At 36.2% G+C, this 27,391-nt stretch overlaps 1 protein-coding gene across 4 annotated transcripts in view; it reads left to right on the plus strand.

Annotated features, from left to right (window-relative positions):
- Positions 1–27,391, plus strand: part of LOC123526490 (uncharacterized) — a 47,123-nt gene that overhangs the window by 11,774 nt on the left and 7,958 nt on the right. Inside the window, exons 1-2 of one of the 4 annotated variants that reach the window (XM_045305662.2) lie at positions 18,843–18,942; positions 23,436–23,974. In XM_045305662.2, coding sequence (XP_045161597.2) covers positions 23,483–23,974 — 492 coding nt within the window. In that variant the 5' untranslated portion in view covers positions 18,843–18,942; positions 23,436–23,482. Of the gene's footprint in view, positions 1–18,842; positions 19,161–21,343; positions 21,381–23,435; positions 23,975–27,391 lie in introns of those variants that run through there. The other 3 variants (XM_045305663.2, XM_053522999.1, XM_053522998.1) reach the window with 3 other exon arrangements.

A 27,391-nucleotide genomic window follows, 5' to 3' on the forward strand; every position in this document is an offset into this window, starting at 1 on the left:
GATCCAATCAGTAGTCCTAAATGGCACTACCTCTGATGCCATCCCAGTATCACCAGGTGTCCCGCAGGGGTCTGTACTTGGTCCCCTGCTTTTCCTAGCTTACATAAATGACCTCCCACAAAATGTCAGTTCCAAAGTCCGTCTGTTTGCAGATGACACGGCAAGATATCTAACTTGGTCATCTGCAGACCAATCTGTCACTCTCCAAAATGACCTAAAACTTCTAGAAAAGTGGGAGTTGGAGTGGGATATGGAGTTCAACTCCTCCAAGTGTCAAGTAATCCACGCCACTAGAAGGAAACATCCTATCCCTACCCAGTATTACCTACATGGAGTCCAACTTGAATCGGTCAGCTCAGCTAAATACCTAGGCGTGGATATCTCAAATGACCTATCATGGGACAATCACATAAACAGGTCAACCAAAAAAGCTAACCAAACCCTAGTGTTCTTACGAAGAAACATTAAGGTCAAATCCCAACCCATTAAGACCATTGCTTACCAGACTCTAGTCCGACCCCAGCTCGAATATGCCTCCGAGGTATGGTCGCCCCACACCCAAACTCAAATTGACCAAATTGAAAGCGTCCAGAGGAGAGCCGCCCGTTGGATCAAGACTGACTACGGCCGTACTTCCAGTGTAACAGATATGCTACACTCCCTAAACCTTCGTCGACTGGATTTAAGGCGTATAGATTCTAGGTTATCACTCTTCTATAAGATTCATCATGATCTGGTTGCTATCCCAATCGTAGATTACCTGACCCCAATGACCCGATGTGTCCGCTATGGCCATTCCCAAAGTTATAGGTTAATTACTGCAACCACCGACTATTACAAGTTTTCTTATTTTCCGAGAACAGTGTACCATTGGAACCAAGTTCCCCCCAGTGTAGCCCATCTCCCTACCCTAGAGCAGTTCAGTGCTGCGGTTTGCAGCCTTGAACATGCCTCACCCTAGTTATCCTGCAAACTCAAGCTTTAACCTTTTCATATCACCAAAGTTATTTTAGTTTCTTCCACACTCTAAATTTTTATCACTATATTCTTTCTCTTTTTGATTTTGACGCGCAAAACGTCTACGTTCCCGCAAGGGGTTTGACGTCAACGGAAGATAGATATGGTAAACCTCTTGTGTGGGAGAATGACAAACAACCATTGTCATGATAAATTCTTATTTCAAATTCATTCTAAGAAGTTCTTGACCAGAATTTTATCAAAAACACAAACTCTGTTGGTCAAAACCCAATTTGGTTTACCAAACTCATAAAAGTCTAGGGCTGTGAAAGGGAGATAAGCAACACATGCTCTTCCATGCCTTTGAATTTGAATCTCAAGTTTTGTTCAAAATTTACATTGGTAAACAATACACATTAATGATTTCTGCTCCAAAATTTGTGACAAATATACTGGGCTTATAGTAAAAAAAAAGGCATATGTGAGGATTGGAACTCCGGACCTCGCGCATGCTAACCACTGGACCACGAAGAACTATGACATTTAACGTCATAAAATCGTGTATATAAATAAATTTTGTTACGCCAGTGTGTCTGGATTTGTTTTACATTGGCATATTTTTGTAATTACTGGCTTTTCTACATTAAAAATTAAACTGGAGATGATTTTGTTCTTCAAACACTACTATAATCCACATTTTTATTAAATATTGGAATCTATAAGCGGGACGCTTGAATCATCAAAAAAAAAAACGTTACAAAGAGACCCGAATAAGACCGATTCCATCTAATACCGCGAATTTTCAACTCGTTAGAATACGACAGAATAAGAATAATTTGTCTGCTGATGATTGTTCGTAAGAACTTTATTTTGTCGAATGTCGTCCTGAAAATTATTCACCGCCGCGCAGCAGTTCCGGGAATTATGGAATAGACAGGACAACCGGTGAAGGTATAGAACATATTCCCAAGTTGAACGGTATATAGGTTTACTTTGACATATATACACGTACACATTATCTATAGACGGAAAAACCTTCGGTTTTTCCGTATTAGCATTAAATTTCATATCTCTTATAAAGGATATGCATTTATTCAAAAATTGCCAGAAAAGAGGACTGGGGGCGATTGAAAATCTTATGTATACTATAAAATAATCTTATTTAAAGCGCCGGTTACTTTATTTTATCAGTCAAGTCAACTTTATTTGCTATTTTGTCAAACTTGACCTATGAATCATCAAGATAATATTCTTACTAAATTCCTTGAAGATATGGTCAAATAAGTCGCCTAAAGAGTGTTAACAACCCTTACGAAATGGTCAAAAAGCTGCGAACATGCCGCGAACATGCTGCGAACATGCCGCGAACATACCTATTCGCAGGAAGTATTCGCGTGATATTCACTGCTACCGCGATCATGCCGCGATTGGTTTGATACTAGTTCGCGGGATATTCGCAGGAAGACCAATGATCGCGGCATGTTTGCGAGAAGAACTTAGAAGATTGTAATCTTTTGGTAAACTGTTAATGAAGAGCTTTTATAAGAGCAGGTAATTGTAGATCAATTAATTTGTAACATTATCTGTAAGGTCACAGTATGAGTCTGATAAGTTAATTACAACCAGATATTCTGGACATGTTTAGAAGGAAATCTGTGTGCATTACAGACAGTTTTCATAAGTGATTCTTAGAGGTTGATAGGAATATGTTCTTTTTTGTGGTAAGTCAGAAAATTTATGTTTAATATCTATACTCATATATCTCAATAAACATAAGGAATTTTGAAAATGAAATAAATATGCTTAAACTTTTGCAGAGCTGTATCAGATTATCTAAAAAGAAATATAAAACTAGCTTATTTTGACAACTTCTAAGCTTCATAAGTCTGATAATTAACATGTAAAGCTATGACAGATTTGTAGTGATACATATAACTTATAAACAGAGTGAAGAAAAAACATTGGGATGAAATGAATACATGCACTCAGACACTGTTATTGAAATAACAATTAACAGTTAAAATTCAAACATATTTTATCATTAAAATCCAAAATGCTCCAAATATGATTAAAAAGTTCAGACATTGACAATTTGAATTTGTTACAACTTCAGTGTTCAAGTATATTCAATAAATTTATATCCCTGATTCCTATTAATTTATTTGTTTTTGCACTTTTTCTGTACATGCTTTTTTGTACACAATTTCTGTAGTGATGGTTTTCAGCTAGTTCGCGGCATGTTCGCAGCAACTAGTTCGCAGGATGATCGCAGCAACTAGTTCACGGGATGATCGCAGCAACTTGTTCGCGGGAAGTTCACAGCTACTTGTTCGCGGGAAGTTCGCGGCAACTTGTTCGCGGCAAAACTAATTTGCATGTGAAAAGTGAACACCAAACGAACATCCCGCGAACAATTATACCAACTGTATCAAAAGCCAGATAATATATAGCGGTTTCATCTGTGAACTGTGTCCTACTACCTTGTTGACCATCAATGACTGTCTGTGAAGCAAGTCCGGGTTAACATCTTGACAAAGACAAGACGCAAATGAAATAATGCAACAATATTACTCAGTAAGAGAAACTACAGCTCATAGAGGAAACAGGGTAATTTTTATGATTTTGTCTTTCAATGTGCTGTATAAATATACTGTAAAATAATTATGTAATTATGAATAAATGTATAAACTGCATACAAATGTGGTTTTAAAGACCCACCACGACCTAGTGACCTACTTTTTCACCCACAAAAACTTCATGAAAATCATTCTTATAATACAGGTAATATACAGCTATACTATACGTTTTTAGGTGGATAATTTAGGCCCTTCCTGAATAAATTTGTTTTGACAACTTCATCTTCAAACTTATTCAGTCAGTCCTTTTTAGTTTCAAACATATATAGATGAATAAATATCTTACACATATTATGCCTGCCCTGGTTATTATTTACCTCACCTCAGCACCAAAGCCCTCTATCAAGTTTGTTCAAATGTTGCCTCTTTTAGGGACCGTAAGAGTTAAAAATGGAAATACATTTAAATGACTTCTCCTTATGAACGACTTGGATCTTCATCAAACTTTGTCTGTAGCATAAATATAAGGTCCTCACCAATATTTAGTCGAAACGCATTTGGCCCCTTTTTGGGCCACTAGAGCTAAAACAATTTAAAAAAAAAACATATGTAAATGACTTCATCTCATCATCTGTTTGATGGATCTTCAACGAATTGGTCTTAGATGTTAGAAACTAAAATATGTTCCATCATTTAACAGGCAATGCATGTTAAGGATATAGGCCTATAGTTGCTAGCGTCGGATTTTGGCCTTCCTTGTACACTGGATCGAAACGACCGCATTGTTATATCGTAATGAAAGTAAGTCGTTAGTCTCCTAGGACCATCCCAGTGTTGATTGCAAAGAAAAAATCCGTGTCCCGATTTCGGTTAAAAGCATTATTTTCTATGCACATATGTATATAATTATGCATAAGAAGTGTCCGTTTTGGCACTATGTTTAGCGTACTGCTGCTCCAAATTTCAATGTGTCAGCTACTTTTTCAACATAGCTAATGTTTCTTTATTCGGTATTGTATACCTCCTAGGCACATCTCTATAATCCAGTAATTGGTCTCTACTGTATTGTCTACCTGTACACGGATTAGCCATAATTTCGAATGAGATGTTGTTAACCAAAACTGACTGAAATTATCGAAACGTTACCCCAATATTTGTCAAATTACAATTGTTTTACATCAAAGTTATTCGTAAATCCAATGATAATTCCACAAAATAAATGGTGATGACGTTGTCAGGGGGGAATTGTTTCAAGATGGTTACTGCTTTGATGATGTCCCGAGACCCGACCGTAAAGGTGGAGGACTTGCCCTGTTATACAGAAACAATCTCAAAGTGTCAAGATGCCCAGCAGAAACCTTTCAGTCCTTTGAATGTGCTGAATGGAAAGTATGTAGTCAATCATTCATCCTCTACATCTTTGGTATATATAGACCGCCATATTCGGAGAGACACCCAGTAACTCAGGCTATGTTTATGACAGAATTCACTGAGTTTCTCGAACAAATAACGTCAAGATCCGAGTCTCTGGTGCTGTAAGGTGACTTTAACATCCACATGGATAATAAGTCAGACTGCTACACAAAACAATTTCAGCAGTGTTTGAAATCTTTTGGACTGGTTCAACATGCCAATGCTCCTACTCATTCTGGTGGTCATATTCTTGACCTGATGATCACAAAGCTAGAAGACTAACGTGTGAATGTGTGAATGAACCTTTGCCAGACTATTACATCTCTGACCACTGCTTTGTAAGTTGTAACATTGAACAGTGTCGCCCTCCCTTGATCAGAAAAGAAATCAAATCTCGCAATTGGAAATCTGTATCAAGCGACATATTATAATCAGAATTCGGTCAATTAAATGAAATTGTAGTGAACATTTCCAATGTCAATGATCTTGTGTCTGAGTTCACTAGAATCACGTCCGACATTGTTCAGAAACATGCCCCTCTAAAGGAAAGAACTATTCTCTGTAGACCGATAGTTCCTTGGTACTCTGGATACCTAAAACAGCTGAAACAATACAAACGATCAATAGAAAAAATCTTTATGAATGACAAATCTGACCTTTCAAAGAAAGTGTATAGTGGTGTAAGAAATGTATATAGCGCTGAGCTTTCTAGGGCCAAGGATGAGTATTACCAGAACAAGATTGGAGAAGCAGAAGGAAACATCAAAAAGCTGTATGCCGTAACATCCGATTTACTGGGAAGGTCGAAAGACAATCCGCTCCCATTACACACAAGTGCAGTATCTTGGCAAATGACTTTCTACGATACTTTGCTGATAAAATAATCAAGTTGAGAAATGATCTTGACAACATATCAACTGAAACACCCAATGGTAATTCTTCCTACTCAAATCCACCTGTGACTATGAATACATTTACTGCGTTCAAACCACTTTCCGAAAACGATATTTTGAAACTTGTATATGCATCAAAATCTACAACTTGTGAACTTGATGTGATACCAACTAAGAAATTAAAGGAGCATTTTTCACAACTTGTTCCCGTTGTGACAGAAATTGTAAATCGATCACTGCTATCTGGTGTGTTCCCTGATGAATGGAAAAGTGCTGTGATAAAACCTTTGTTGAAGAAGAAAGGTCTCCCACTTGAACTGCAAAACTATCGCCCAGTGTCAAATTTAACATTCCTCTCCAAACTTCTTGAAAAAGCTGCACTAAATCAAATCAACAAGCATATTGAAGCTAACAATCTCCTCCCAGCTTACCAAAATGCCTATAGAACATATCATGGGGTTCAAACAGCAATGGTCAAAATGTATAATGATCTTTTGGAAACCATAGATGAAAATCAAATAACAATCGTGGTCATGATCGACTTGAGTGCAGCGTTCGATACCATCGATATCCCGATACTGATTCAAATCCTTCAAGATGACTTTGGTATTCATAGCACTCCCTTGAAATGGATAGAATCTTATCTTACGAACAGAACAATGAAAGTTTTAGTCGAACAGTCAGCATCTGACACGGAGCCACTAAGGTTTGGTGTCCCGCAGGGTTCTTGTGCCGGACCTGTGATCTTTACCCTGTATATATCGGCTCTTAACCGAGTGGTGCAGAAATATCCAGCTGATCTCTATGGATACGCGGACGACCACAAGATTGCGTTAAAAATTCAAGCGGGAAATTCTCAAAATGAGACAACTGTTCTTCAACAACTCGACAGGTGTCTAAATGAAATCATAAAATGGATGACAACCTTCAAACTGAAAATGAATCAGTTTAAAACTGAAATTATTATGTATGGAACAAGACAACAGTTAGCGAAATCGGACATCACAAGTGTAAACGTTGGTGGGTGTGACGTAAAATGCGTCGATCACGTCAGAGACCTAGGTGTAACTATGACCAATACACTCAACTTTGACCATCACATTCAGAAAAAGTGTCAGATAGCTCATGTACAGTTACGAAACCTTAGGGCTATACGGAAACATCTCACACAGAAGTCAACTGAATCATTAGTGCATGGATTGGTTCATTCTCACATTGACTTCTGCAACAGTTTATTTACAGAAATTCCAGCCTACCAAATCAATAAACTACAGCGAGTCCAAAATCATGCCGCTAGAGTAGTCAAGAATGCTTCCTATGAAAAACCAAGTACCGAACTTCTGAAAGAACTACACTGGCTTCCAGTTAAGGCTAGAGTCATGTTCAAAGTTTTAGTAATAGTCTTCCGTGTCATCAATGGTACAGCTCCAGTATATCTGAGGGAAATGTTTGTACCTACTCGACAACGATACAGACTTCGCTCACAAAGTGACACTAACTTTAACATCCCTAGACGGCGAACAAAACTAGCAGACAGATCTATGGCGTCGTTGGTCCCAAATGGTGGAACGATCTGCCTAGCTATCTGAAATACATTCAGTCCTGAAGCCAGCTTTAGATCAAAACTGAAAACACATTTATTTAGGCAGTTTTATGAACAATGAGTGTAGTCTTGTTAAAATACAAAATATTCAGAAGTGGTGTAAAATAGTATTTATATATGTCCAAATCTTTAAATCTAAGTTCTAGAATCCTGTTGATATTTTGTATGTATATATGTTAAATGTGTGTTATGTAATTGTAAAGCGCAATAGAATATTTTATAATTTTTGCGCTATATAAATGCCATGTATTTGTATTTGTATTTTCAAAAGTCTTGGTATAAATAAGTGTCGTTGTTGACGGCTGTCCCTCATGCACCCTACCTGTTCTCGCTGCAGTTCCTCAGGGTTCAGCAATAGACCCCTGACCCTTTCTGATTTACCTTAACCATTTAGCGACTCCATTAAAAGTAACAGTAGATTATTTGCATATAACACCATTGTGTGTCTTAAGCAGAAATCCTTACTTGTTACACAAATTCTGCACAATTACCTCCATTCCATAGACGCATAGGAAAATGACTGGACAGTTAAGTTCAACCCAGATAAATATGAGGTACTAGAGACTACCTGAAAGAAAAAAAAACAAGTATTTACAATTGCACAGTTATTTCATAGCACAATTATCAAATTAATAGAATAAACAAAATACAAGGGTGTCACTTTAAGTAAAGATCTTAGTTGGTCAAAGCACACAAATATCATAACTGCAAAAGTAAAGAACACACCCAGAATCAGCAAGAGAACTGTCCAAAAAGGACAATCAGAAAAATAAAAAAAACAGCATATAACACCTTTATGTCCTACCAAAACTTGAAAGCTGCACTACCATCTGACATTTAGCACATAAACTTCAACGAGTATAACTATAAGCAGATCGATACGTATGCAAAAACTATAATCAAACAAGCAGTATCAACTTAAAAAAAAACTGGTAATCCCTTGAAAATCGCAATTTCCAGACCTCTCTCTCATAATACTCTATAAAATAAAGCATTATCTTGTTGAAACTTATCATAAAAATATCATACCCATAAGCAATCTTATATATTTGCCATAAGCAATCTAATATATTTGATCCCGCAATGTCACAGCTAGTATGCAAACTCTTTATTCCAAAAACCATATGTTCTTTGAATAACACCGTTTCACAAACAAGAGACAACATTAGCCCTAATTTGATCTCCTGGGTATTAAATTACGACATGACAATATAATTTTTTTATGAAGCCACAGGTATCATACTGTAGCTGGGCATATACAATTTGCACCGATACTAAGACCTTTGAAATGACACATTGAATTGGGGAGCAGCAGTACGCTAAATATAGTGCCAAAACGGACATTTCATATGCATAATTATATACATATGTGCATAGAAAATAACGGTTTTACCGGAATTCGGGACACGGGTTTTTTCTTTGCAATCAACATTGGGATGGTCGTGGAAGACCGACGACTTACTTACATTACGATATAACAATATTAAGCCCAATCCCCGGGTCTTTTCCTTTCAGATTTCATTTCTTTTTGGTTAAATTTCATCTTATTTACAACGAGCCCATTAAAAGGAACATAGTAGGAAATAGCATGGTTAAGTTATTACAGGGGTAAAATCCTAATAAAGCATCTCCAAGGCTACTTAAGGAGATTGACAAAGGACAGCTCTAGTCATAAAAAGATATTTTAAACTATCGCTTAAAACTGGTCAAGCCCAAGTACATGGAAGAATGCAGTCGCTTCGATCCAGTGTACAAGGAAGGCCAAAGATCTTAGGCTAGCAACTATAGGCCTATATCCTTAACATGCATCGCCTGTGAAATGATGGAACATATCTTAGTTTCTTACATCACGTATTATTTTGAAAGAAATGATCTATTCAGTCATAACCAATATTGTTTCGGTTCAGAGCTTATCTGTGAAACAAAACTTATAACTTTTACACAATAGGTCTTCAAGAATCTAGAGAATGTCCAGAAAAATGACCATTATCGTAGTGCATTTTGCTAACACTTTCGAAAAGTTGACCACCATAAAATAATACATAGACTCCATTCATTACCATCAGAGAGCACAAAGTCATAACTCTAAGACAGATCCCAATGTGTCGTTGTTGACGGCTGTCACTCATGCACTCGAGTTGCTCTTGCTGCACTTCCTCAAGGTTCAGCAATAGTCCACTGTCTCTTTCTGATTTATCTTGACCATTTGCCGACTCCAATAAAAGTAACAGTAGATAATTTGCATATAACACCAATGTGTGTCTTGAGCAGAAATCCTTACTTGTTACACAAATTCTGCAAAATGATCTCCATTCCCTAGAAACATAGGAAAAGGACTGGTCAATGAAGTTCAACCCAGATAAATAAGGGATACTAGAGACTACTTGAAAGAGGAAAAAACAAGTATTTACAATTATTATTATCACTATTATCATCATCATCATCATTATTATCATTATTATCATTATTATTATACCACATTTATATAGCACTCTTTTCATACAAAGTATGTGCGCTCAAAAGTGCTTTACAAAGACATAAAGAACACATACATACATACATACATATATATATACATGTAAATACATTGGTAAAAGATTAAAGGAATAGTAATTAAAACAAGATCATCCATAAATTATGCTCAACGTTAAATTACATTACCTACACTATTAAATGAAAGCAAACTCTTTCTCAACACGAAATAAACCTGTCATGATTTTGTTATTTTTGTTTGTTATGCTCCCGAAGGGCGGCATATTAGTTTTCAACTGTCCGTCCGTTCGTTAGTTAGTTAGTTAGTTCGTCACAACGTTAACTTTTTGTATGAAGGCACTTTACTTGCGAACCACTGCACCCAGGACCTTCAAACTTCACACGCTGATAGTACTTATTGAGTACACCACTCTTACTGACTTTGGGGTCACCAGATCAAAGGTCAAGGTCACAGGGGCCAACGTTAACTTTTTGCATGAAGGCACTTTACTCGCAAACCACTGCACACAGGACCTTCAAACTTCACGTGCTGATAGTACTTATTAAGTACACTATCCCTACTGACTTTAGGGTCTCCAGATCAAAGGTCAAGGTCACAGGGGCCAACGTTAACTTTTAGCATGAAGGCACTTTACTCGCGAACCACTGCACCCAGAACCTTCAAACTTCACATGCTGATAGTACTTATTGAGTACACTACCCCTACTGACTTTGGGGTCACCAGGTCAGAGGTCAAGGTCACAGAGGCCAACATTAACTTTTTGCATGAAGGCACTTTACTCGCGAACCACTTCACCTGGGACCTTCAAACTTTACATGCTGATATTATTTTATGAGTACACCAACCCTACTGACTTTGGGGTCACCAGGTCAAAGGTCAAGGTCACAGGGGCCAACGTTAACTTTTTGCATGAAGGCAATTTACATGCGAACCACTGCACCCAGGACCTTCAAACTTCACATGCTGATAGTACTTATTGAGTTCACCACCCCTACTGACTTTGGGGTCACCAGGTCAATGGTCAAGGTGCTGCGGGGGCATTTGTCACCATTAGTGACAGCTCTTGTTTGTTTTGGTTTTAACGCCATTTTCAACAGTATTTCAGACTTTGTTATTTTATATAACATGTCTGAAAGAGATGCGTTTTCAAAGATTTTTTAAATGATAAATAAACAGCTTGAATCTCTGATGCTTGCTGTGTGTGGGGCGGGGGGGGGCGTTTCAAAGCTTTGCAGCTGCATGCTTGAAACTTCTGTCACCATACTTAATTGTTCGACTACTCGGTACAACCAAAGACACTAGGGCATTTGCCGACCTTAAGTGTCTACGAGGCTTGTACATGTCCAGCATATCGACAATGTACTTGGGAGGTTCATTGAACATGGCTTTGTAAGTAAGTTCCATGATTTTGAACTCAGTTCTGTGCTGAACCAGAAACCAATGCTACTACTTCAAGACCGGCGTGATGTGATTGTATCGCGGAGTCTTGGTTATGATGCGGGCCGCTGTGTTTTGTACACATTAATGTTTTTGCAGTGTGTCTTAATTCCATACAACAGCGAGTTACGGTAGTCTTCTTTCAATGCAACCAGAGAGTCCACAAGAGATTTTGTAGCATCAGCTGTGATGTACTGCCTACTGTGGCCTATTTGCAGAAGCTGTGCATAACTAGCTCTACATAGAGAGTTAACATGCTGTATCATGACCATGTTTGAATCCATTTTAGACCGAGAGGCTTCACAAGAAGGGCCATTATTGTAAAACATAATGGATATCAAAGTTATGGATCTTGGCCTACACAGTCACCTAATGATGATAAACGTGTGTGCAAAGTTTCAAAGCTGTAGCTCTTACTGTTTTTGAGAAAAGGTGGACCAAAACAATTATTTAAACCAACGCCGACACCGACGCCGACACGGCAACCGAGTGACGACTTTATCTCCTACCGGTATATTTTTTTCCAAAAATCAGACGAGCTAAGAAATACGATTAACATTTGCTTTGACGGTGGGATGGGTTGGGGGAGAGATTGCCTTTTCCAAAATGACGATTGTAAATTTGGACATTTATTATATTTAATGTCGAAATATTTGAATACAAATTGCAAGAATGAAATAATCACCATGTACGAATGAGGCGTGTAACAGCCCATGAATGTATACTATGCCCCAACGATAACTTGATGTTTACAAACGTAACTATAAATAGATTAAAATGGAACATAGGAAATAGTATGTTAAAATCTTTTGTACCAATTACAAATTAGCATTAGGTAAAGCATACTGTCCATGTTAAACGGATCTTTTGCCGTGTTGGTTCGAAACTCAGCACCGACATTTAATTGTTATTCCTTCATGTGCTATGTGACAACACGACAGAGAAATATCTAAAACCGATATGGCAGACGAGAAAGGTTAAGCATCATATCAAAGATGGTATTTATTAAACGCATGCACTTAAGTGAATAACGAACATAATATTATGTTATATAAAGGCATGCAAACAAACCATATCAAAGACAAGAACGAAAATAAGGGAACAAAAATGAAAACGAATAGGAAAAACGAAAAAAATCTTTAAAAAATCATCATGAGGATTCGAACTCACAAAACAATTTGCTTATATCCATTTGTTACCTGCATTTTACCAGACTGACCTGTGTTGCAGTCTATTAACTGGATAGTTAAAATGAAACAAATACTAATATTTACTTGTGCGGGAGGTCGAGGGTTCGATCCCCGGCCGCGTCATACCAAAGACATAAAAAAATGGTACTAGCAGCTTCCTCGCTTGGCGCTTAGCATTAAGAGGGTAGTGCTAGGACTGGTCAGCCCGGTGTCAGTATAATGTGACTGGGTGGGGTATCATGTCACGTGTCTACGGCGTGATATTCCAGTGAGGCAGCACTATAAAGTTGGGCATTGTGCTTACTGCTACAAGTAGACACCGTCGTTTATATGACTGAAAACTTGTTGAAATTGACGTTAAACCCGAACACACACACACACACACACACACACACACTAATATTTACTTGTCAAATAATGTGCAAGCATTATGAATTGTTATTTTATCATTTATCATAAAATGGACTTCTCTCGTTTCGGCGGGAATCACGTTATCATTGGGGATTAGTAATATCAACACATTGTGTTTAGGTTATGGTTTTTGGTTGCGGGTTTATCCCGCTACCAAAGTTAAAGTGTATTTCTGACAATCATAGCATCTTTATTTTATTCCGAATCACATCCAAAGGATGTTCATGTGCTACACAAAATAGTCCCATTCATGAAAACTGCGGATGAATTATCAATGGACAAGCAGTTCTTATTCAACCTGTTTATCCTTATGCAAACCAATAATTGTTGTTTATTTTCTATTCTGTAACTGTTTGCCCTACAGCTGGACAGTTTTTCATTGTCATCTTTGACAAATTCGTAAAATTGCACATGATTAATTTTCTTATTACTGTGGTATTACGTAATAAGGATATTTGTTTTCTTCATTCATACATTACTGAGTAATACTATTTAGATCTGTGACATTTTGCATTTATTTTTAAATGAAACTGTATGGACAAACATTAATCTAATTAAGCTGATACTTTTTCTAAAAGTAGTATGATTTATCACAGCGGCTATATGTACTGTTCCGTAAATATCGCAATGACACAGTTTTCATTTTAAGCATGCTGAGTACTTTTCATTGAGAAGCAAATGATCATGGCTAAAAGTTAGATAAATTTGAATGTGAAAATGTGACTAAATATTACCAAAATATCGTCAGGTTGTGTTAAAAAAAATTAACTGTTACTTGGCAAATATCCAAAATGTGTATCCGAGGGTCACATGAAGGTAGGCATATAAACAGGATGATATACACACAAAAAGCTACCGCCAATACAATGCTATCACATATTATCTAACTCTAGGTTTGTATACCTTTCTAAAATCACTATGAGACTGAATCCCCAAAATGGTACCAACCAACCCTATGGTTTATCAACTAAAGGGATGTTCATTGAAAATTACTGACTGAATAGCGAACAGTGCAGACCATGATCAGACTGCACGGATGCGCAGGCTGATCATGGTCTGCACTAGTCGCAAAGGCGGAATCATTTGCCGTCAGCAGGCTAAGGGTTAATAAAACAATAATAATACAATATAGCAAATATCTAACTCTGGTCCTTGTAGTTTTGGAGAAGGTTTTTGCAGTTTTTCTGTTTTAGTCATGGCAACCAGAATTCTACAGGAAATGGATTTTTACATATAGTAGAGCATTCTATTAAAGGACTTAAATAATATTATTTTCGGGGGGGGGGCGGTGGGGGGCCGGATGAGGGTACATATCTTCACATGTTGACAATACATATTGATGGAAAATAAAAAAAAATGAAACAAAAATTGTTGGATTGGGTGTGGGGGTGTCGGGAGTGCGTGATCAGGGTGGTGGGGGTGACTGGGTTGAGGAGTGAGATGGGAGGCGGGGGGAGTTACAACTTTGCATGTTGATAAAATTCATGCATGGTTTAAAAAAAGAAAAAGGAATAAAAGAAATATTGGGGGTGGAGAGAGAGGGGGATGTGACCACTGCAGTGGGGGTGACCACATGTGGATACACAACTTAACATGTTGATATTAATTTTCATTGAAACAAGAGTTGTCTGCTGACAACGCGCTCGACTATTCGAAGCATTGATAGAAGTATAGGGTCAAATGTTACCAAAAATGTTCAGACAAAAGAAAAGGAATAGATCAGACAAACAATGTACCTGCATTTAAGGATTTGGATAAGTCTAGCTTGCACTATATGGCAATGTTTGACCATGATGCTTAGCAAGTGTTCAAAGTTTCAAAGCAATGTATCAAACAGTTAAAAGACAAAATATCAAATGGTATGCAAAATTTAACTAATTTCTATGTCAAAATGGGCCTTAACTGAGCTAAAGTCCTTGTCCTAGGTATGTAGACTATGATGGTAAACAAGTGGTCAAAGTTTCAAAGCCATATATCCAAGTCCAAAAGAGCCATAATTCAGCCAAACATCTTGAAGAGTTATGTACTCTTGCCTACAGATGGAAATCATGATGATAAGCAAGTGCTCAAAGTTTCAAAGCCACATGTCAAATAGTTTTGACAAAACATGGACTTGTACGAAACCTGTACAAATTTCCAAGTCCAAAAAAGGCCATAATTCAGCCAAAATCCTTAACAGAGTAATGTACCCTTGCCTTCAGATAGAAATCATGATGATAAACGATTATTCAAACTTTCAAAGCCATATGTCAAATAGTTTTGACAAAACATGGAATAGTACAAAAAATTGTAAGACAACTTCCAACTAATTTCCAAGTCCAAAAAGGGCCATAATTTAGCCAAAATAGTTGACTGTGTTATATTCTCTTGCCTACAGATAGAGACTGTTATAATAGTAAATAAGTGATTAAAGTTTCAAAGCCACATGTCAAACACTTTACACAAAATGTGAAATGTGAACTGGTACGAAAAACTTAACCAAGATTTTTAAGTTATAAGTGGTCATAACTCAGCCAAAATCCTTGATGGAGTTATGTACTCTTGCCAAAACTGGACATGGTTATGGTACACAAGTGTTGAAAGTTTCAAAGCTTTAACTCAAAAGACTTTGTCAAAATGTGGACTTGTACGAAAAACTTAACAAGGTGTGACACCGACTCTGACGCCGACGCCGTGGTGAGCAGTCGAATAGTCGAGCTAAAAGATGAAAGAAGTTTCGTGAAATTCTATAAATTGTTTAGTTTGTTATGTACAAATATGTGGAAAATAAACAATTAAAGGGCAATAACTCTGAAGTTACCATAGAGATCCTGACGGAATTGAGTGTGCACTAATTATGGTGATCTTAATTTAATTCAAGTGTCATGTTTTAGGTCAAACGTGTCACAAGTTATGAAGCAAAAATTGCCATGTTTATAATACCCTATATAGTTAACACTAGAAACAACTAAGGGTCAGTTAGTATCTTTTAGGTAAGCACCCATAGGTTACGTGACCTCGTGAATGTAAATAGAAATGTGGTTTTAAAATAAAGCAGTATGATGTCGTTGCGGTTTTTAATCAGTTTTAGATGGATCTTTGTATATGTATTTTTTTGACACGACACTTTGTAAGATATTCTTCTCAAACAATAATGTAAATTCCTTGAGGGCAAATAGGTCTGAGGTAGGATATGCAGTATTATCGTTTGACACATTTACCTGACAGTTTATACGGGATGTTGCATTTTCGCTTTTAAAAAAATTAAAGAAGAAACTTTGTTATTGATTTCTTCTCAGCAATTTAAAGGTTATAACACACTTAATAGCTGTTGTTCTTATTTATTCTATATAAAATTCACCTATTTCCAATGACTGCAGCACACATCATGGCCCATTTTAAATGTCTGTAACTTAATTACATTTTCTTGAAGAATATTGTCCGTGCTAAATGAAAATCAAAAGAAAAGTGGGGGTCATGTTTGATGCAAGAAAAATATTTTCACTGAAAAAATTTTTCAGTCAAACACACAAACTGCAAAATCAGCTAAAAGATGAGACCCAAAATTATAGTGGTGGTGTATGATCTAAGTTTTCATATAAAATTCTGTCATGTTGTTATTTCATGATGAAAATGCTACCTACATGTCAAGCATTGATCTGTCATGTGATTTTAGCAAAAAAACTTGCAAAGAAGTTAAGGAAAATAGCTCCACAGAGCAAAATACTGAGGACTATTTGTATCCGCCATTATACTATTTTTTTTTTTCGCGCCATTTTTCTATTTAGTGTCTGTATGCCTAAAGAACCGAGGCGGTACGATCAGACAGTGATGTGTCACATGGCGCGAAAACATGACCTCACATGGCAAGTTTTATAACTGACTTACACTTTGAATAGCAAAGTTGTGTCCCTTTTTCAGTTTAGAAAATTTTGCTAAGGCTTTGTATTTAAGCTAGTATAAAGTGGAAGGACTTCAAAAAGTTGAGTGCCCTGTCATTAGACATCTCTTGCGCTTTGGGGCGAAGACATATATGTTTTATCCGCAGGCCTGGCATGATAAAAAATGTAAAGATGTATAAATTTCATCGAAATCCTTGAATTTCCCAAAACCCACTTCCATCTCCAAAACATGCCAAAAAATAAAAATATAAAAGTGAGATATGCGTTCCCCATTTTAACGATGTAATGATGTATATGTATGCATATCATTAGAAAATATGGTTGCATATTTCACTTTGCATGTTGTTGTATTTTTTGTTTTGTTTGCAAATGGGTGTCTTAGTTTCATTTTTTATCATATCGGGTTTAATAATCAACGGTATATTTTTCTGTCCAGGTTTACAATTCATGTCTGTTTGTAATGTCAACTGCACTTTCACATAATTACACTACAGCGCGTTTTGTTTAACAATGCCTTACACAAACATTTACTTTATGAAATCGTTCACGCATAAAGTCCGTGCATGATCACGTGGCTTTACGAGTTGCCGCCATGTTGAAAAAAAAGACGATACAGGTTGAGTTGGAGGCTGATTCGAAACGCCAGATAAGTAAAATTCATTAAGCAGAGGACTGACAGTTTTTTGTTTTTCTTTTGACATATCCAAGCGAAGAAAACCAGCCAGACTCGTGTCTATATAAATTTATTAAAATGGATATAGGCCTACATTGTAATAACTTAGCTACAACTACTTAATATAGCATACCGGGGTATTATAACAAAAGTAGTATAGTACCGACGGATTAACATGTAACAGTGAAAGTAATCTTTACTTGCTTCATTATATGTTTCTGTCGTTTATCCATTAATTGATAGATAGTTAATATATGCTGTTTTGTAGCAAACAGTGTAGGCCTAAATATGTAACACTGTATTTACCGCATTGATCAGCTTTTTTCTAAAGTTCTAATTTACAAGTTGATTTAATTTTATACATTAGTCCTATCCTGCATTCCCCCCGTTTAATACTTAAATTGTTTTAAAGATTTAATTATATTTAGTTAATTAATAAAAGAGATTCCAATATCACTAAATTAAATTCTAAAATAGAGTGTGTAAAATAAGGGATCCGTCACATGCTATGATAAAGAATGTTAAGATGAAATTCAAGAACTTATATGTAAAAAAAATCACCCATAAAAAACATAAAGTGAGGCTTGCCTCTAACTTAGCATGTGACGGATCCTTGTGATTATATCGAAGTAAAAGAGCGTGAACGAAATGAAAAAAAAATATGCAGGGGTTGGTGGGGACGAAATGACCTAAACGGAGACGAATATTTCAAGGGGGCGGGGGTGGGGCGGGGTGCGAATTGACCAAATTTGGGAGACGAAATTACCAAGTTTATTTTCTTACGCACTTTTGGCCCATATGGGCATCAACATTTACAATTTTCACAAAAGCATGAAAAACGATGCTAAAAGTAGTTATAGCATATTATACAATGTAAAACAGTTATGAACTTTCTAATATTGTACGTGATCGAGATGGAGTATCATTTATGTAAAATCTTGGTCAATGATTGTTAAAGCATATTATACAATTAAAATACGTTTGAACTTTCTAATATAGAAAAATGAAATATCATTATAGAATTTTGCCCAATGATAGTTATAGTATCACAGTCACCTTTAACATAAACATATAAACATTCTGAGACTCATGTTCGTAAAAAGACACAAACTTTCAAAATAACTTAATTAGATAAGGTAAAAAAGGTAAGGGGAAATTTGGGGAAAGTGGTAGATCATTTTATTTTTGACATTGATAACTTGACAAATACTGCAAGCTTAAAAAGATCTGTTTTAACATGGCTTGTAAAAAGTTTTTCAAAATTAAACAAAAATGTGGACGAGTTGACTGTGGAACGAGTTGACTAGGGGACAAGTTGACTTGATACCGAAGCAAGCGCTTACAGGACTTAGATTTACAAAAAAAAACACACAAAAAAACCAACACAGGATCATAAATATATAACAAACTATCGGTAAATAAACATGTTGATTTAAAGATAAATGCAAATACAACTGTATATCATTTTTAAAAAATGCAAGAATAGAAGAAACATTAATAGGTTTGTTAATGCTGATGTTTAGTGTAGTAGTATTCGGACAGTGACAGAAAGTTTTTTTCACGACGTCGTTCTGCAGCGTGAATTGAGACACTAAAGCCTGACACTCTTGTTGAAATTGTGAGACTTGACAGGTATGACTCTTTGCCATTTAGATTGTGGATTATAGAGGTCTGGCTGCTGTAACTTGACTGATGGGTAACTTATGGATTTACCCTTTCGGATTATGCCTTGTTCTCGTAATTCCGAGCCTTCTCATTGATCCGAGCCTTTGGAAAATTTGCACATGCAGCTATTTCCTGTTTCTAAAGTTTATATATGTTGTAGCAAATGATATGACAGTTAAACAAAAATAAAAACAAAATAGAATTACTTGCATTAAAATAGAAATATACACAACAGAAAATTTTGGCACAAAATTTGCTTATCTAAAATCATTGGGGTAATATATAACCTTCTTACAGAAAACAGAAAGCACTTATTTTAAAACTTTTTGGCCCACTAACACAATAATATATCTGTTCTTAATTTTAACAAAGAACTTTTTCAAAAAAGCCTTATTTTTTCAGAGCTAGTACAAATGATTGCAAGTCTTGGCTTTAACAAGAAAGAATTTGGCTGTTTCAAAGGGTTAGGGTCATCATGTGAAAGCCTGGATTATTCATTTACAAAAATCCTTAGAATTTTTCTTCATGGGGATTTTATAAGTTTAGATGTTGGAGTATCAAACTATAGCAAAAACTCTTTTGAAACATAAATCTATTACTGACCAGCACTGAAAACCCGGCTTAGGGGCTCGGAATAACAAGAAAAGGGCATACCACCCGGCTCTGGACCTCGCTACCAACCTATGTCAAATGGAAGTGTCTATCTATCTATCTATCTATAAATACTGCATGACACCCTTGCGAGTATTTTATGCAGGTGCGCGTCAGTGCATAAGAGTTTAAAAGCAGGAATGTACAGGAGAAATAAAGTAATACATAAAGTATTTGTGAGAATTTGAGACAAAGCTGATAGTGCTAATAAAAAGGCGAAATGTACAGTAAAAGGATTAAAAACAGCCTGGTCACTCAGAAGTCCTGGCCCAGTCTGGTTACTCCTTGCATAAACTGGTCCAGGGTAGGTGCCTGAGTAGTCCAAATAATTGTACTCGAGAGTTGAATATCGTTATATTATTTTGACTTGTCGATATCCGCCTCCGAGTACAAACCAGAAAAGGTAAAGAATGTGGTAGCACTGTCCTCTTCTTTGCGTAAGTAACACCCAATGGAATCCGTTGGGCGGGAATTATGTTATAATAATGCAACGGATAAAAAAAAGAAATACATACACAGAAAGCCTGTAATTTTTCCTTTTCAATGATGTATATATTACCGAGATTTCTTGAGAAAAATTCAAACTATGACAGTTAAAAAATTTCCAAGGTTTAACACCAGTGTACTACATATTGGAAAATGGCCGATCACCGGTAAACACATTACTACACGAAGCGTTTTAATTGGTCACGCCTCCGACCGCCATTACATGAAGACGATTGAAACGTTAGAGGTTTAAATTTTTTACAACAGAAATTCTTGATAAATATGTCAGGTTCTTATGTTTTTTATTTACTATTTATGATTTAAAACAACAGGTAAGCAGTTAGGGCTAAAGAAAAATCGTGACTACTGATAAATCGTAATTTCAATAGACCACAGTTTCCACCACAGTTTTGATTGTTTCTGGTTGAGACCTCTAGGTAGACAACGTAAAATATCAAAATGTAAAATCGGTCTGCCCGAGGTCTCATTATTTAGACTAGTGCCTGAGCAATGTCAGCCGGCAAAGAATTCCAGAGAATGATGGTAGCTGGGTAGAAAGAGAACTTGTAATAATTACAGGGTGTTTGAATTTGCCGGAAAGATAGGGAATGCATGTGTCTAGTGAGCCGGGTAGGAGGTAAAATATAAGATGGCATTGGCACTGCAACCAGTCCGTGGACAATCTTGTAAAACATCAGTAGCCTGGCATCATTCCTTCTGTTTGCAAGGGAACGCCACCCCAATTGCTTTAACATGTGTGTGACACTGCTGTAATTTGAATAGTCACTGGTGACCCATCGAGCAGTACTCTAGTTGTGGTCTAACAAGGGTTTTGTAGGCAAATTTCCTAATATTTTGCTGTTTGGAGGGAATATTGCGCTTAATGAAGTTAAGTGTTTGACTAGTTGTTGAAGTGACCTGGTTTATGTGTTTGTTCCAATTTAGATCTGAAGTGATGCTAACACCAAGGTATTTTGCATCACTCACGGTTGCTAGTGTCTGCCCATGTAGTGTGTACCTCTAGACAAGACTGCTAGGGGTTTTCTAGGGGTACGGACCTCTGTTTTTCTGGTGATTAAGGGATATTTACATTACAAATTTTATTGAAAATGAAATAAATAATACTTCATAAGTATATTCACCTTAAACTTGGATCTAAATGGTTTGCAGATAACAACGTTCATCCGATTTGCCACGGTGGGCAAAATTTTGCAGACAGTGGTACCCATTTAATATTTGTGTGTATAACTCATCTTCAGTTTGTTTGCATGGTTCAGTTTATGTTAGTCATAGCCTCCACTCCGTCTAAGCATGCAGCTGATCGCATGTATTGACATGCTGCCGCTTGACAGAGTCCCAGTATGACTATGAGTAGCCAAATTCGGAGCTCTGTGTATAGATCTAACTTATTTCAAAGCTTATGTCAGCTACAACAGAAGAAATCTGTATAAAAGATATATGAAAGTGAAAGAATGAGACCTTAGCATTTGAATTTGATGAAATATAGAGTGACAGACTTTCTGACAATATGGTTTTTATAGTTTCAATGCAGGGTTTATTTCAGATCCAAGGTCTGTAATAATATGTTTACATTTTTCAGGTATTGTGGATTAAGTCTTCTGTTTTGTTGCAAATGAAAAACGAAGCAAAGTTTTTAGCTCCACTGTTCGGAGAATAGGGGTGCTATTCTACTCGCCCCGGCATGTCACTTTCTTGGTTACAGTTTTTTGGCAACCTTTGTTTTTCTGTCATATCTTTGTTACTATTGCTTATACCTTATTGTAATTTCACGTAGGAATTTCTTACTGTAACTTCACATAAACATTGTCCAGCATACAAACAAAGTATGTGCAGGTGATGGGCTCATTATACCCAAGGTCAAGGTCACCAAGGTGTTATACTTGGAATTATTTTCATGATGAATTTTTTCGAAAGTTTTGTTTATAGACATATCTTTGGTAAGTTAAAAGATAATGACTTGTAATTAAAAATATTCCGTTATAATCATCATCTGCATGTTTGGTTACAATCCCCTGGTAACTCTAATGGTATTTTTGACAGAATTATACCCCTTTCATACTTAAAGTTTTTTGGCAATCTTTGCTTACTGGATATAACTTTAGTACAATATAAAATAACTACTTGAAACTTAAAATATATCTTTATAATAATCATCATCATCTGCATGTGTGGTAACAATCCCCATAACTGATTTGTATTTTTGACCAAATTATGCCCCTTTCATTCTTAAATTATTTTTTAAATTGAGACATGAATTCATTTTACTGTCAAATCGCCGAATAGTGGAGCACACTGTCTTATGAACAGCTCTTGTTAAACAGCTTGACAATGTGCTAAAAACAGAAATGCTTTAAACGTAAAATTAAACTTCTTAATACGAACTGGTTGATGTATGTCTCTCATATTTGTTTAGATGGTTCCACTAAGTCCCTTATAAAAGAAGAATAGAAAAAACATGAAACAGATTTTCATGAACTGCCAGATGGATTTTCATCAAATCTTCGGAGCACCAGAGCTAATTATACAAAAAAGCCTTTAAAAACTTCCTTTTTATGAAAAGCAGCTTGATGGATCACCAACAAAATTATTCTATAGCATCCTTGGAACACACTTCTTTTTTTTTTAAATGGTTCCACTTGGCCCCTACTTTAGGGGCCACTAGAGCAAAAAACTCTTAATTGTCATGAACTGCTTGATAAATAATTACCAAACTTTCAAGTTTGTTCAAATGGTTACACATTTTTAGGCTGTCTCAAGACTGTGGCATCTGTTCACACTTTGGCAATTGAGCCAAGGTCATATACGGGGATATATAGTGATAATTTTTGTGGCATTTTAATGACAAAATGGAAATGTTTTTCACTATCAAAATTCATGATGGTCAAAATATAACTGAGATAAAGCCTTATTAAGTGATAAATAATTCCTCCAGTCCTATAATCATGATAATAGCTATTCAATAAAAAAAAATAACTTCAATCCTAACACCTGAAATTGAAATTCTACCGGTATAATTGTGATCTTTCAGGATGAAACTAGTTTTTCAGGTTTTAAAGTTAACATGTGTTTTTTTTCTTTAAACAGGCATTGATGATCTTGAAAGTTCAAATGAAGAAATCTGTCCGATAATAATGGAAGAGAATTATCCCCATCAACCACGAAGTCGAACTGATGAAAGAACGTTACAACAAAATCCTGAGGAAAACAGTTTACTTCCTGAAAGTAGTGAACATCCTTCTAATCAGCTTGATAACGTGGGTAACTTGGCACAGTCATTGTTAGAATCAGCAACAGAAACAAAAAGTGTGCAAAATTTGACTGGTTCCATGCAAAATTTATTTCCCAAGAATTTTCAAAATTTGACTGGTTCTCCATTTTTTGAAGACTCTTGCCCCCAAACCCGAGAAAAAGGTAGCAGACCTTTCATGCCAAGATGTCGTAGGGATTCACAAAATGATTTAGATAATATATTTCAAACAGAACAATCTCGTATCAACAACAGATACCAGCCATACCAGTTCAAGAGCCCGAGATATTCACCTTGGCAAGGACAGTGTGGGGATATCCCATCTCCGGTTTCAAAATCATTTAGAAATAATGATACAGGAGAAAATATTTCACAGGTAATGTGATTTCCTTCTGTTTAGATTGATTTAAATATAAACACATTAACCTGACCTATGCTTGTCTGATTCTTTAATTATGCATGTACTGACTTGTTCTTTTTAACAAAGAAGTATAATGTACACAGAATGGCAATTGGCTGTAATCTCGTGTCAGAGCATGAATCAGCGTTATCTTGGTAAAAACAAACATCGGCGAGCATGGAGATACAATTTGTACCTTTAAAACTACGTTTAAAATACAATAGCTTCTAAAGCAACATTAGTTTAATGTGAAATAGTCTTAAGACACAAAGTACACGTTTCTTGCCATCAAAAGAAGCTAGGTCATACAGAATGGCGCATGGAGAACGCGTCACTTCCGGTAAACAAGATCTCATTCAGTTGTCACGGGATGTTGGCGAGATTTGCTCAGTTTGCCTTTCAAGTTGCCGATCTATTTATTTTTATAGCTCTTTCTTTTTAGCTCACCTGAGCACAAAGTGCTCAAATGTGAACTTTTGTGATCGCCCTGTGTCTGTCGTCAACAATTTAACTGTTAACACTCTAGAGGTCACAATTTTGGTCCAATCTTAATGAAACTTGGTAAGAATGTTACTCTCAATAAAATTTTGGATGAGTTCGATATTGGGTCATTTGGGGTCAAAAACTAGGTCACCAGGTCAAATCAAAAGAAAAGCTCGTTAACGCTCTAGAGGTCACAATTTTGGCCCAGTCTTAATGAAACTTGGTAAGAATGTTACTCTCAATAAAATCTCGGATGAGTTCGATATTGGGTCATCTGGGGTCATTAACTAGGTCACCAGGTCAAATCAAAGGAAAAGCTTGTTTAACACTCCAGAGGTCACAATTTTAGCCAATCTTAATGAAACTTGGTCAGAATGTTACCCTCAAAAAATCTTTGACGAGTTCGATATTGGGTCATCTGAGGTCAAAAACTAGGTCACCGGGTCAAATCAAAGGAAAAGCTTTTTAACACTGTACAGGCCACATTTATGACTATATCTTCATGAGTCTTGGTCAGAATGTTAATTTTGATGGTCTCAAGGTCCGGTTTGAATCTGGGTAATGTAGGATCAAAAACTAGGCCACCAGTTCAGATCAAAGGAAAAGCTAGTTAACACTGCAGAGGGCACATTTATGACTGTATCTTAATGAAACTTTCTCAGAATGTTGATCTTGATGATCGACAGGTCAAGTTCAAATCTGGGTCATGTGGGGTCAAAAACTATGTCACTAGGTCAAATCAAAGGAAAAAGCTTGTTAACACTCTAGAGGCCACATTTATGACTGTATCTTCATGAAACTTAGTCAGAATGTTAATCTTGATGATCTTTAGGTCAAGTTCGAATCTTGGTCATGTGGGTTCAGAAACTGGGCCACCGGGTCAAATCAGAGGAAAAGCTAGTTAACACTTTAGAGACCACATTTATGACCATATCTTAACGAGATTTGGTCAGAATGTTAATCTTGATGATCTTTAGGTCAATAGGTCAGGTGAGTGATACAGGGCCTTCATGGCCCTCTTGTTAAGTATTAAAATATCAACTTTACAACATAAATCAGGGTTGGAGTATGATTGAAAGTGGAAATATTGTCCATCACCTCTGAAGTGTTTCCAGGGCTTTTCATCAGGAAATTTGGAAGAAGCCTTGGCCTTTCAAATTGGGAAATTTATACACGATAATTGTCAATTTTGGGGAAAATAATCAACCGGAAGTAAATGCTAAAAAAACATTAAATTTATCTCCCCTGAAACATGGACTAAAATCCAGGCCATGAAATATCACGGAATAGACTGGTATTATGCTTCACACGTGGTTCTGTGTGCTGTTCGGCTATAGTGCAAACAAAAAAATCGATACCAGACAAACGCTTCCTCTGAAGATACTTAAATGTAATCAAAATCTTAACCATTTGTTGTCATTATTTTGGGAAATCTTACCTTGTATTTTGGAAAATATCTCTGCCACAGTTGGGAAAAAATAGTGTTTTTTGGATTGGGAAGTGGCCTTATATAGGCATCTGTTATATAACTATTAAAAAGCCCTGGTTTCAAACATTCGACCTCTCAGATCAGGACCTTGGCTATGTCTAGTGAGCTTATTGGATGAAATGGTTTAACCTACTAGTACTTTCCTTTAAGCCTCATAAGACCGTTGCTTAAATGTACTTTACAAAATGTGATACAGGAATTACTGTATAAGTGGTTAAGTTAGCAAGGTGGAAATATTAGTGAATTTCATTTTCTCGAGGGTAAATATCAGCCAACCCAACATAAAAACACCAGTAGTAAACTAAAGTCTCTGTCTGTACACTATACACATTTTAAAATCTGCCTTTTTAGGCCTTAAATACGTCAAAACAAAAAAGCCCAAGTTGTTTGGTTATAATTATTTCAAAAAGGTAATTTAAAGATTATCATGATTTGATTTAATTCCATTCATTTGTCGACAGATACAAAACTAGCAATTTTTTAGCTAATTACCATAATCTGGCATAGGTGAGTATGAAAGCGAGAAAACATACTGACTTCTTAAATTGACAAAATGTAATAAAAGGATTTACTTTAATACATATTGTTAGCCAATTTCAGGTTGATAATTACGCATATTCTGCTTTCCTTAATAAATGCAAGTACGTTTTCAAGTAATTACTTATTTTATAAAGAAAAGACATACAACAATTTTAGTTATGTGTAGCACATTCTTCTATATATGAACGTTCACTGGCTCGATATAAGGGATAATAATGCTGTCATGTGGCAAAAATGTAAATATTACGCCAGACACATTAGTGATTCCTACAAAAAGCTATTTTTACGCAAGTTGGAAAAAGGGAATTCGCTATTATTTTCGCACGCCAAATGTATGGAATTCCAAATTCGCTAACTCTTCGACCCGTGGAAATAACTACTTATACAGTATATAATTATGTAACTAATACCTATGTACATATTAATAATTGTATATCTGACTCTCTTCAGAGTGTTAGCTCATTGCATATGAGACAGGCATCCAGCTTGCAGAAACTTTCTGAAAAGGTTGATGCCTAGTAACCATTGTACCTGAAGTAATTTCGAGCAGGGCATGTGGAGTTTTCCTCTACCCTCATGACCATTACAAGTTGTTTTTTTTTTTTCATCTGACAAAGGGAAAACGCCTTGGCCATTCAAATTATGAAATTTGCATGCAATATTTGCCTATTCTTGGAAAGAGGTTTTTGTCAAAACTGAACCTTTGTGTTTTTAGCTCACCTGTGCTCAAAGGTGAGTTTTTGTGATCGCCCTGTGTCCGTCGTCCGTTGTCATCAACAATTTGACTGTTAACACTCTAGAGGTCACAATTTTGGCCCAATCGTAATGAAACTTGGTCAGAATGTTACCCTCTATAAAATCTTGGACGAATTTGATATTAG

Source organism: Mercenaria mercenaria, chromosome 14 (genome assembly GCF_021730395.1).
Source record: "Mercenaria mercenaria strain notata chromosome 14, MADL_Memer_1, whole genome shotgun sequence".
Classification (NCBI taxonomy): Eukaryota; Metazoa; Mollusca; class Bivalvia; order Venerida; family Veneridae; genus Mercenaria; species Mercenaria mercenaria.